The 13,973-nt window shown below is 39.8% G+C and overlaps 1 protein-coding gene across 2 annotated transcripts in view; it reads right to left on the reverse strand.

The window, feature by feature from the left end:
- Nucleotides 1–13,973, reverse strand: part of slc8a1b (solute carrier family 8 member 1b) — a 150,692-nt gene that overhangs the window by 17,477 nt on the left and 119,242 nt on the right. For both annotated transcript variants that reach the window (XM_039783780.1, XM_039783781.1), the window contains exons 6-7: nucleotides 10,999–11,144; nucleotides 7,475–7,574 (exon numbers count right to left, since the gene is read on the reverse strand). In XM_039783780.1, coding sequence (XP_039639714.1) covers nucleotides 7,475–7,574; nucleotides 10,999–11,144 — 246 coding nt within the window. The remainder of the gene's footprint in view (nucleotides 1–7,474; nucleotides 7,575–10,998; nucleotides 11,145–13,973) is intronic.

Genomic DNA, 13,973 nt, shown 5'->3' on the forward strand with positions numbered 1-13,973 from the left:
TGCATGTGTGTGTAATATAATAACAACAGAGTGAAAGAAAATGAATTTCCCCAAGAGGGATTAATAAAGTACTTAATATTTTTTAGATGTTTTATTATGAGCAGTTATCACACACAATCCTTCAGTAAAAGAGCCAGTCTGCCTGCCTTTGACAAGCCAATCAATCAGTCAGTGAACAAATCAATTAAATAATCAGTCACTGTGTCAACCCTTCATTGTCATTTACTGTCTAAAGGATGCAAATTGCGATTTATGCACAGCAAGGACAAACAGGTGGTGGCGTGAACTGCAGTGCAATGAGGGTAACTGAAAGTGTATTTATTTGCAAATAGCACAGTAGTTGCAAAGTGACATTTGGCCAAAAAGGTTTGGTTTCTCTTGTCTATCTAAAACACAAAAGCTCCTCACGAAAGTAAAATGAAGCTTTGGTACAAGTTGAATTTGCAATAAGAAAAATGAAAAATAGTTGAAATATGATGTGTCCACAGAACGCGCAGTTAAAATGACCACAACATGCACTTAGTCTGCATATTTCTTTTCTTTATCTCTTCTGTATATTCAGGTGATACTGTATAATCATCAGTTAACACAACTGATGTCAGCTATAACTACACCCATGCTACAATGCCCTTTTCCTGTATTTTTCTTCTTCTCTATGTTTTTCCTAATACACACACACACACACACACACACACACACACACACACACACACACACACACACACACACACACACACACACACACACACACACACACACACGTCCATAAATGAAACACACACACAGAGGGGCAGGTGATGAACAATGTGGTGTGGACTCAGTATTTAGAGGGCAGTGGAGTGTGGTTGCAAATGAATCTCGTGTTGTTTTCACGGATGGGATCGCCCCGCCTCCCAGCATTGTAAGTTAGTGAGCTTGCCACCAGTTTCTCTTCACTGACCACTGACAAGCAAATAAACAGTCTACACCCTCCTACAACCACGATGGCTGCAGCTGATTGGACGAACGTGTCATGTGGGGCTGACTGCTCCCGAATTTCAAAACCGACCATAATGGCGGCTCGTTCGGAATACGATCTCGTATTTTACGAAAATAGTTCACCGAAACATGTTTAATTTCAGATCGACAAAGGCCAGTCTAGTGGATTAAACTGTATGCAAATTAGGAGCGGGCAACTCAACCCCCCCCCCCTTTTCCAAAGGCTGCTCCCATAGAAATGAATGGGAAGCAGGGAAATTACGCTGATAATGGACACATACCATTAGCCGTGCAGCCAGGACATGGCTAGCACAGGAGCTTTGGACTGCTGGGAGGAAAATGTTTTCAGTGCCAGGGGGAGAAATGAACGCTAGTGGAGACGGCGGCAGTGTCGTGCCAGAACTGAAGCCGGGCAAATGTGCAACGGGATCAACAGCCGCTCCAGGCATCACGGCAAGGGCTAGAAGCCGAAGAGAAAACGAAGGTATAGCTAAGAAGAGAAAAGGAGAGAGTGACCGAGTTACTGTTTTTAGTCGTTGGCGAGAGCTTTGCAAAATAAAAGGCTGCAAGACAGACGGCGAGCTGGCCATCTTGCTGTTGGACTAGTAAGTTATAGTAGCTGGGTTGCTATGTCTTGTGTTGTTGCACATGCATAATGTTTGATTGTGTTAGAAAAGTGGTTGACTCGTTGGTTAGTTTTTGATCAGAAGTAATGTAATCATAATAAATGCACTTGTACAGCTGTCCATATTTACAACAGAATTTAAACTATAGGGGCGCCAAATCGTAATAACTTCTGCAACGTTTCTTTAAGGTACATATATGAGAAAACACATGTCATGCTCTTAAAGAATAACATGGTAATGTCAACAGACTGAAAACTACCAAGCTGCTCACCAAATGGCAACTTGGCCATATTGTCACATACTGTAAGTGTACAACAGCACATTGAAAAACACACATGTAGTTCCTCCCTGTCTCTCTATGTTAGCTTATCTGGGGGAAACTTTCCATTAGCCACTCAGCAAACACAAAAAGAAGGGAACAAGGGAAAACAGGTCAGTGTACACACACACACACACACACACACACACACACACACACACACACACACACACACACACACACACACACACACACACACACACACACACACACACACACACACACACACACACACACACACACACACACACACACACACACACACACACACACACACAATGACATTTCAGAGTGCTTTAATGGCTGGCTAAATGCAGGTTTCTTGCTTTGAGGTGAATGTCACAGTCTCATTTTGTGTGCATGTGGGTGTGTACATATGTGCAGTGTAAGTGCCAAATGGTTGTTATGATGTGATGACCTAAAGGTTAAGTCTTGGCAGATTTTAAATATATTTTCATGGCTGCCATCTTAGCAGAAAAGCTGTTCCAAATCTGCAATCTTCCCCTAATTAAACTGATAAGCAACAAGGATTTTTCTTTCACCATACATGAGGACAAAATGATTTCTGGAGGGCTTCTACACATCAAGATCTTAATATGACCCTTCAAACAGAGAGGAAGGATGAGAGCGACAATGGGGAATTCTAAATGTCATCGGTCAAGAAGAAGAAATATTTGAGGCTCCAGTAAAAAAAGATTTTAATCTTGATTTAAATCTAATACGTTGAGAGGAGATAAGAGAGAGTAAGACAGGTTGATAGAGGGAGAGATATAGTGAAATAGTGCCAGACAGAGAGAGGAGATTAGACAAAGCTGGCTTATCAGTTTGTATTAAATCCACCACTGTATCAGCGACAGCCGCTCTGGACTTGTTCAAACCCTTGAACCAGCAGTGTGTGCTTGAAGGGATGAGCCGCCAAGTTACAACTTGTCTCCATTTGGGCCTATTGTGCAAGTGTGTCGAGTGTGTGAGTTTGAGCTACTGTAATGTTTGTTTCATAAAAAAAAAAAAAAAAAAATTTAAATTAGAGATTAATTGTTCTTTTTCTTTTCCCACCTTCCTTATCTCCCTTCTTCTTTCTTTCAGTAAATTAAGTCACTGTTTGGGATGTTTTGTTATCAAACCATAAAATGACGTCGATCCTCTGGTCTCTTATGTTAGCTTCACCCTTTGTCTCCTATTCTCCTCTGCCTTCAACCTTCTTCTTCTCTTATCTCAAGCATTATCCATCCATCCATCCATCAGGGAGAATCTACCAGATCCAAGCCTGGAAGAGGTGACCCTGGCCTGGTCTTATGTTAGAGCATTTCATTTCCTCTTTGTGCCTCCATCTTTAACTTCCCTCCTATGTTTAGTAATTAATTTGTAAATGGAGTAAAGTGAAATTTATTTATTAATCACTATAGTAGTTGGTCGGCACCGAGACCTGAGTTCTTATTTCGTTCTCCACATCCTCCCGTGTTGTGAGAATGACAAATAAAGAATCTTTCTATCTATCTAGGGTCAGGACAATAGTGAAGGATAAAGCCACATAAAGCTATTTAATGCACCTTTATCTTTGTGGATTACAGTTTAGTCAGCAAATATAAGATGACATAAGTCATGGTGAGTTACATTTATTGGACTATGCACTCAATAAGGCTTAGTCTGCAATCTGACCACAATCCTTACTTAAGCTAAGTACAGTATGACTTCTTTGGTGTATATACCTGTAAAAAGGCATGAAGAAAGATCTCAATATGAGCATTACACAGTATCAAACATTAGTATATTGTAGCTTGTTTTAACTGTGTTTAGTTAAAAAAACAACAGCACAGTATTACTCAATTGAGAAAATAATTGATACTTAGTTTTACAGACTTTGCAATGAGGTTATTTAGTAGCACAAGTTGCTGTTGTGTCACAAGTTGCTGTTGTCCTAACTTTAACAAAATAATTGAGCTAAAAGAACAAACACTCCAGGGTTGTGAATGAGTCTTGTTGCAATGTTGTAAAACCCAGACAATGGGAGCTAGTGGTAATGATCCCACATGTAATTGATTTTAGACTGATCCTAGCTCCCCGTACCTCGAACCAAACTTCTAGCTATACATGTTGTCTTAGTTGTTAAGTCCCAATTGCTTACTGCATATCCATACTACACACTATGTACTATTACTATATACTAATTTTCATAGTAAACAATATATTTTTTTCCTACTCTCTTAGCATGCACTGGATCACTCTCATCTTTAAAAAAAAAAATTATTGTGTTCTACTCTTCACAGTACATGCTCTCCTTCCTGTTCTCAACAAACAAAGATCCCAGCTGGATGTCTGTCTATCCAATCAGCTGCCAGTTTGATCTGTTAGCATCCAATCAGCTCTTAATCTCAGTTCTGTTTAAGGCAACGGTAACCCGTTTGCACCTGTTTGCAGAGATGATATATACTGTAAATGGTTAGAGTCAGGGTAAATACTTTGAATATTTAATCCTTGTGTATATCTAATGAAGCTGTCTGTGCGTGTATGTGTGCATATGTGTCTTTCGTGGAAAGTGCACTCACTGCCTTTTTACAGCTCCCTTTAACACACACACACACACACACACACACACACACACACACACACACACACACACACACACACACACACACACACACACACACACACACACACACACACACACACACACACACACACACACACACACACACACACACAACAAGCTAATCCAAGATAAGAGAAGGAAGACAGGCCTTTTCATTAATGGCATCAGATCACCAACAAAGGCTGGCTGACAGGCTGGCTAACTAAAGCACAAACAAACAAACACACACCCAGACACACATACACAGGATAAAGTTATTTATGTTACTAAATTGAGCAGGCTATAGACAAACTATGCTCTAAAAGTAATCAAAAGTTTCAAAGACATCAGCAGCAGCGAATTGGGTGATTTTTTTTTTTCCAACTATGCATTCAAAGCGATTATCTGCACTATTTTAATATGAAATAAACACCAAATGTCAGTATGGTAAAACAGCAAACTACTCCATATAATAATCATTAATCTGTGTCAACTCTCTTGGGGCTTAAAACAGACTCCCTGATACACCTACAGCTGTTCCATGTGCAACAGCAGCAGATAGGAATTAAAATAACCAGATGCAAGGGGGTATGAATGAGCCGCTTAAATGATACAAACCTATATTAAAATGTATACTATCGTCAATTATAATGACATAATATCTTAACTACTGGAGTAATAATGATACAATTTTTTTTTAACAATGCAACTGTCCACTTTGTGCAACTTTTCAAACTAAAAGTATATAAGGTACACAAAGTGTACTGTACAACTAAATTGGACGGCCGCGGATGGCAGCCCACCTAGAGCCAGGTTCTGTTGGATGTTTCTGCCTGTTAAAGGGAAGTTTTTCCTCACACGCTTGCACCAAATGTATGCTCTGGGGGAATTGTTGGGTCTATGTAAGTTATAGAATGTGGTCTAGAACTACTCCATCAGTGTCCTGATATAATGTCTGGTATCGTTTGACACTATAAATAAAATGTAATTGACTTAAATTACACAACATAGTTATATGAGAAGACCAATATCTGTCTGGTAAATATATTGTAAGGCTAGAGCCAGCAGACAGGTAGCTTAGCATAAAGCAAACGTGGAAAAAGCTAACCTATCTCTGTCAAAGGTAACAAAATCCAACCAACAGCTGCTCTAAAGCTCTCTAATGAACATGTTGAATCCCGTTTGTTGAATCTGTCGGTTACAGACACCTACAGTTCTTTTGAATAAGACAACTTTCATAGGACATTCGACAGAATAGACAGCTGTCTTGCTACTTCATTAAAAGCATAAAAACAATCTGTAGTCTATCAGAGTTTTACATTATGCTTCAGCATAATATTTTCACAACCGTCTGATCATGATCATGATGATAAACCTATGCTCTGTGTAGGAGGCACACTCCCTCATGCAGTAGAATAGTTGAGCTGATTTTAGACCAGTAAGTTTACGCCTTAGTGTCCATAATCACTGCTCCCCCCCTGGTGGATAGATAAACCATTGCAACTGGTTTTCCACACAAGGCGCATAAGGGCGTTACCAGTAGGCCCCGAGCTCACTACGTCATCACAGTTTTTTTTATTCCAGCTACGGCCAGACCACGGATCAGTCACGGACACGCCACGGAGGGATGGGAAATTATAGATGGGTTTATCTGTAAGTGTAAAAACAAAGGAGGGGAGGTTATATATTGGACTATTTCTCAATCGGGAGAAGTAACTTCCTGGAGTTTCTGCATGAACAGTACAGTACATCCAGAAGGAATGAGATTGATAATAAATACAGCTTATCACTGTTTGACTGAGAGGGGGATTTTGAAGCAGAAAGATATCGGTGGTATTATAGTGAAAACTTTCTACTAAGAATTTCTTTCTCTGTTTATCCTTCATTTTTTCCATTGATGAGCTGCGGTAATGCTGTCCTGCCTCCAGAGGGCAAGTTACCACTACTAACCAATGAACTGTGAAGATTCTGCAGTCAAACAGAAAAATATGCTTCCTCTTTTATTTCGTTTTTATCGCTCTCACCAGCTCAATTGTTGCAATTCTTTCTATCTCTTGTTCCCTTTATCCTACTTTGTCTTCGTACATGCATTCTTTTATTCCATGCATTATATTTCTCTTTATGCATGCATTCTCTTTTCCCCACTGTGTGCATGCTTCTCAGTGGCTTTTTCTCACTGCATGCAATCTTTCTCTTTCTCCGTCGATCTCTGCATTATATATGGTCTCTCGTTTCCTTATCCCTCCCTGTTCACATGTATGCTCTCTTTCTCCCACTTCATGGAACATTACCATCATCGTGGCTTATAACAGATCTTGACGGTGACAGGATAAAAGTGTTGACTATTCCTCTCTTTCGTTACTCCTCTTTGTCCCACATATGCAACACATACACTCACTTCTTGTTCGTCTGTCATTGTGGAGGCTGAAACACATACAATCGCTCCCACAATTTGCTCTCAACATAATCTCCCATCTGGTCAGTATTTGTCTGTCCAAACCATCAAACCAGGCCAGTCATAAACAGACACACGCACACACTTGACTCCATGGAAACATGAAATCACCCCATTTTATTTATTTTTTATTTATACACAGTCTGCCATTATTTGATGTAATCTGCTTCATTAAAGTACCAAACCACACATGTACACACACCCAACATGAGATTTTTGACAGTTTTGGATATACTGATCGTTAGAACACACACAGCAATGGACCACATAGAGCTCAACATACTATAAAACTGCAGCTGTTCATACTAAGAAGAATTTATATGCCACGCTCTCACACACACACATCTGCTTCTTCAAACCACCTCAGATGACCCCAGTTAAATTAGACGTTTAATGCATGAACTATCAAATTGATAAACAGACACACACACACACACACACACACACACACACACACACACACACACACACACACACACACACACACACACACCCCCACACACACACACCCACACACACCGCCTTACCTGCGCTCACAGTGATGGCTTCTATGAACTGGTCTCTCCAGCTGTTGGTTCCTACCAGCAGAGCCAGGTTGGTCTTCTTTATCAGCTTGTCCACTGTGTTCTGCCAAAGGACAGGGAAATAATAATGGTTAGATGGTGCGACACCATTCGGAGTGTTCACGATGCAACATCATTTCATAAATCAGTAATTTGCAAAAGTTAGCCATTTGTTAGACTGCTTTACTCCATAAAACGGGAATCTGGCACTGTCCTTTCAGAGCAAATGCAAAGGTTTTCAGATTTTCTGGTGACAGGAGTGACAGACAGTGTTTATCTTTACCTTTCCATGAAATGGAAAATTCGGGCATCAATTCAATTCAGCCAAACATATAAAAACCCTGGCATCTTCAATAGAATTGGAAATAAAGTTCCGTGGATTTGAGCAATGCTTGGCTGCACAGCACGAGTAGGCCTATGTAACAACAGACTTCTCGTGGGACTAGGTTTAGGGGTAATGAACGCATTCATTTCATCAATCATTTAACATTTCACACATCTTTACATAGGACTTTACAATATATATGCAAAACAATTTTGCCTATCTGCTGTAGATTTCTTTGCTTCTGCACACACCCTTTCTTTCTTTCTCTCTCTCTCTTTCTTTCTCTCTTTCTTTCTTTCTTCACTAACCCTAACCCTTCCTTGTCTCTTTCCTTCCTAGTCTTTATATTTCTTTGTTTTCTTCAAAAGGAGGACACTGTGGCATAATGAGATAACACACAAACACTCACACATGCACAAACACACGCACAGACACGTACAGACACACACAGACACACACACACACACACACACACACAAATTAGCAGAGCAGTGGGGATTGCTATTTACCTTTCTCTCCACTTCAGAGGGAAACTGGGATACTAATTGTAGTGAATGGAGCTTAGGGGTGTCTATAGTGCCTCGCTGCTGCTGTGGATACACACAACTCCGCCTATTGAATGTGAAGTGTTTATTTAACCATTTTCATAATACCTTCTTTCTCATTCTGCGTAAAGCTGATAATTTTACCTCCCTTGCTTCCATTCTCATTTCCTCCCTCAGATCATTACTTTTGACTCAGCTGGACTGTTGTGGATCACATATGTGATTATGTATCTTTGTGCATGGAACTCCACAGAAGTGGACACACGTGAAACTCTTACAGTGGGTAAATGAAGACATCTGAAGTTTCTCTCACCAGTATGTGGCGCTATAAACCGCAGTGATGATCCAGCCGAGGGCAACAAATGACAGTCGACTTGATGCTGACCCAAAATTCATTGCACTATGATAAATGTCTCTTTCATGCTCATATTAGTGACATTGACAATTGCTGTCACTCAGTTTTATATTTGTCTGATTCATTTGTTGTTGATACTTTTCATTTATTTAGTAGTTATATTGTTTGAATGAAATTCACTTAGATTTGAAAGGAAACCTTCAACTTCCAAGTGAACTTTCTATTGATGCAGCTTTTCTTTTTTCTCCTTCGATCTGTTATGTCAGACACTCTCACGCTGTTGTACTCCACCATCTGCCAATGGGAAGTACTTCAGATAACTATAGGATCCGGTTCCATGCTCCAGTACAAAACTACTTGACAAAAGTTTAGCATCCTGTCAAGTGGCAAGCTATTACTGGGTGTCGGAGTGGCAGCAAGGAACATGCATTAGTACACACACACACACACACACACAAAATTTGGATGGTAATTACATCCACGCATCCACGCTTGTCTTAAGAGTCTGCGTGGGAGAGGGAGAGCAAGGAAAGGATGCACACACAATGATGCTGCAACACATCTCATGCCTAAACAACATTATATGTCCATTTCCAAAGACTTCCAAAAACAACACATACGATCGTTCTATTTACTGCCGCACGGGTGGCGGTTTAATTATGTGATCGTAAACGTTAAACCGTTCTATTTAACGTAACAGCCGCAGTTTTAAACACAGTAAACGTAAAACAAAACTAGTTAAGTGAAGCAACAAAATTACTTTAATACGGGTACTAAAACATCAGGGATTGGCTGAAAATGAGTCACGTAAAACTACTATAATGATAACGTAACATGACAAACTCTGTTAATTTCAAAATGACAGTTGCCTTTATGTTTCACATGGGAGGCAGACCCCAGTCTCCTGAGTGAAAGTTTGTTTACTGTAAACCTACTTAGTAGACTTACTGTCTACTTATGATGCTCTTATAATTTGTCACCTCACCTCCTCGTTTGTATAATTACTACAGCCACGAGAGGTCGCCGCCTAACAAGAAACGTTATTGTTGGTTATTATGAGCTGCTTGAATAATCGACCCATATGATTGTTTTCTGGGTCAGGAGGGGATGCAATGACCACACAATTATTTCCTGTACATGTATTGGAATGGTTTGTGAGGGTAATATGAGAGGGAGGTGATTTTGTGTTGTTTTTGTGTGCATATGTATATGTCTTTTATTACAGTAACATATACATAACATATATATAATCGGTAACATATGATAAATATTGCTGTGACCACTGCAATTAAAACCAGTTTTACTACAGTATGTGTCAGTTGTTGAATGTCCTTGTAGTGATGTTTCAGTGTTTTTAACCCCACTAATGATTGTTTAAAGGTTACACTGTGTAGGAATTTCTCCCATCTAGCGGTGAAATTGTATTTTGCATTCAAACGAATAGTGCTCTCTAACACCTCGCTTTTTCAAACTACGGTAGCCATTATGTACCAAGAAGCTATGACAACATGTCTTCCAATTTTTGCTTTTTTGGCGACGAGGATTTTTCTCCTCCTGTGGCTTCGGCATAAGTATGATCCTCCATTATGAACTAAAGTGCAGTGCAGGCTTTCAAATTTGCCAGGGCAGTGGCACGCGCCTCTCACTGATCTCCTTCTCCGTTTCAGCTGGTGTCAGTCACGTGACGCTGGCTCTGAACAAAAACGCGTTGTGGATTAGCTAGACAGGTAGGCTAGCGCTTTATGTCCTTCTCAGCGAATATAGTTTTTCAAAATGGCGGAACGACATGGAAGCCTCCTTGGACTTGCCCGTCCAATGATACAGATAAGAAATTCTTTGCTTACGAGGATAAGTCAGATCATTGGCAGAGGTAATTTTACACCAATGAGGACATATTTATGAATGAAGACATTGATTTTAGCTAATAAAATACTTAAAACACTACACAGTGTACCTTTAAGGTTGTGTGTAAGACCTGTTATCAAAACAGAAACTGGATGGAGTGCAACTTGTCGTGAATAAGTCACATTTCAGATTCATGTGTGAGGTCATTTGATTTGGTGGCAGTTAATAGAAAACATTGGAAACACTGGAGCCAGTGCACTGTCCTCTTACAGTAGGGTCTTTTGTTGTCTTTTTTGTATTTAAAGTGAATCAGACTGCACATTAAAACATTTGCTCCTGCCATCTCTGCCAGATTGATAATCTAAAAAACTTTCATTTATTTGACCACATACACACACAAACACACTCCCTGCCTTACCTTGAACTCATATGATTCCTCTATGATGATCTCCAGTTTGACGTGGTCTCCCAGCATGGGACGGCCCATATCAGCAATGCGCTGCTCCTCTTCATCTTTTCCCGTCAGAGCCTCTTCTTCCTCCCTCTCTTCTTTCAGCTGTTCCTCTGAAAACACCACAAGACAAAAACCAATGGCAGTGTTAGAACAGCATTTTCTTTTTTTTATTTCACCAGCGGATAATCCACTTAGTATCAATACTGCTTTCCAGGGAGTCCTGAGTACATAGATGACAACAAACAAACAGTTAGAAAGTTAAAACATATAAAACAGTCCATGTTGATAATGTTGTAAATATTGGGGAATGATTGGACAGACAGAACAAATAAAGCCTAGGCCTACAAGGTTTCCAGCCAGAAAAAGTAGTTATAAAAGAAAATGGTGTAATACCCAACAGTACCCAAGAGACGCAGATACACCTTGTGACATTCCTATATACCGTTAATATGTAATCTCCTCAAGTTTTAACAAAGTCGGACTAGTGGCACCTGAGACATTTGTATTAAAAATGTTGACGCTTACAGCAGCCCTGATTATGACAATTAATGTAATGCATCTTGGCAGTGTAACTCTTTAAAACTCTGGAGTACAGTGGCGATATGAAAATGGCTCTTTCTTTATTCAATCAACGAAACCATTAGCGTCTCAGACACCAGGTCACTTTTTTTTTTTACAACATCTTCGCCATCAGAAAAATGTACATGTACGGACAAATCTTCAACACTGAAACTTCAAACTGAACTGACTGAATCATCATTGTCGCTGAATGAATTGGTAGCTTTTAACAGCTTCCCTTACTAGTATGAAAACTCTTTGAAGTAAACTGAACAATTCAAATCAGGGATTCTCAATTCCGGCCCATTATTATCCACCTTTGTGTTACGTTAATATCTATGTGTCTGTGGTTTTAATTACAATTTGGTTTACACTGTTTAAAAGTTACGGTTGCATTACTAAATGAAAATATACTTCCAGTTCCTCTATCGTCTCATTAGCTCTGTCTCTCTGTTTCTCACACACAACTCCACTCTCTTTTCCCTTTTCTTCTTTTCCCCTTTTCCTTATGGTGTGTGTCAGTAATTGAGATTCATATTAGAGCCTGAGCTCACTGCTAGGATCAAAGAGAGAGAGAGAGAGAGAGAGAGAGAGAGAGAGAGAGAGAGAGAGAGAGAGAGATACAAAGAAAGGGAAAGAGAGAGAAAGGCCATGATCAAATTTTCCATGGGGGTGGGGGACAGTTATCCATGCTATTGCCTTCCATTATAGTGCAGTACATTGTGGGAATGCATCAGCTCATTACAGCATGGAGCTTAGAGCTCACTTGCACACACATGCATGCACATTTCTGCCAGGAGCACTTTCGTCAAACTTTTACTCCATCAAAAGCAAGATGCACCGTTTGGCATTGTGGCTCCCTGCATGTTCATAAAGCACACGAGCTGAAGGCAAGAAGAGCAGAAACCAAAGCCTCCCAGGCACAAACAAAACCTGACTCAGGGGTGACATTGTTTATGTCCAAATACAATAACACAAAGTCCAAATGAAATGAAATTGCATGTTTTTTTCTCTCTGCTACAGTACACGTCATGCTCCATAAATCACATGTCCTCCCCTTTAAGAAAATGTCCATACCCAAAAGAGAGAAATTGTATATTTTGGATTATGCTTAAAGCTGTGGTAGGCACTTTATTTTTGGTGGCGTTGGGCAAATGTTCCATAACAATCTTTCAGAATATTGTAATTCCAGTGGTTTGAGAGAAAACTTGACTGTAATTGTTGGTCTCAAACCAGCCAAACCATGAAAGTTCATCAAATGTGTTGAATTATTTGTTAATGAAAATGTATCTGAAAAGCTCTCAAATGCCCTTCATAGTTGCACACGCACACACACACACACACACACACACACACACACACACACACACACACACACACACACACACACACACACACACACACACACACGTAACGGTGATTTAATGAACTCAATTAACAGCCTACTCAACCTTATGTGGGATGAACATGAGCAGGCAGTATCCTTGTTAGATACACTCCCTGTGTGTGTGTGTGTGTGTGTGTGTGTGTGTGTGTGTGTGTGTGTGTGTGTGTAAATGGACCTGACAGAGGTTAAAAATTGCAGGGTAAGATGCTGCTTCCTGTCAAAGCTGCTGTCTGCACCATTTATCATTTTGATTTTTTTCTCCCTCTGGTGTCCTTTCTGCTCCTTTGAAGCTCAATTCAATTAAATACAACTGCATGCGCCTTACAGCCAAATCACATACAACAAAATATTTCTTAAATGACTGAATACACTGGGAATTCAGTAATAACATTTATTTTCAAATCGGGCATTTTTTTCTCTATTTTTACTCCTAACAAATGTGTGTACTGTATCTTTAAATAGGCAGCGCAAAACAATATAAGCAGGACTTAATCAACCTCTGCCCTATCCCCAAATAGCTACCTCTTTGTTACATAACAGTTTCTAACCCCTTCTCCTTCTTTCTTAATCTTTATTTTCCTTTTGATCTACCTTCTGTCATTTTATCCTCTTTGTCTCTGCTTCTTGGTATTAAAACCTCCAATTTGTATTCATCCTCCCCAATTCCTTCTTTCCTCATATAGTTTTAATTAAAATGAGCTTCTGCGACCTGCCAGAGCAACTTGACAACATAGCTGTCAAATAAATACTGCTGATGAGTCCATGTGGGGCCAAATGGTACCATCTTTCTCCACATAGTGCCGTTAGTGCTTTTTAAATTTAAGAGCACCTCTCATAATCTACTTTGCCTGCCACCAAGCCTCGCAAGAGGATTATGATCTTTAGGTTTTATTTTATTTAACCTTTATTTAATGAGGAAATAGTCCTATTGAGATTCTGAATCCTGGCCAAGGCAGCAGCATCAAAGTTTCAACATACAATTTGTCTGTTTTGT

The sequence above is a fragment of the Perca fluviatilis genome, chromosome 19 (assembly GCF_010015445.1).
Source record: "Perca fluviatilis chromosome 19, GENO_Pfluv_1.0, whole genome shotgun sequence".
Lineage (NCBI taxonomy): Eukaryota > Metazoa > Chordata > Actinopteri > Perciformes > Percidae > Perca > Perca fluviatilis.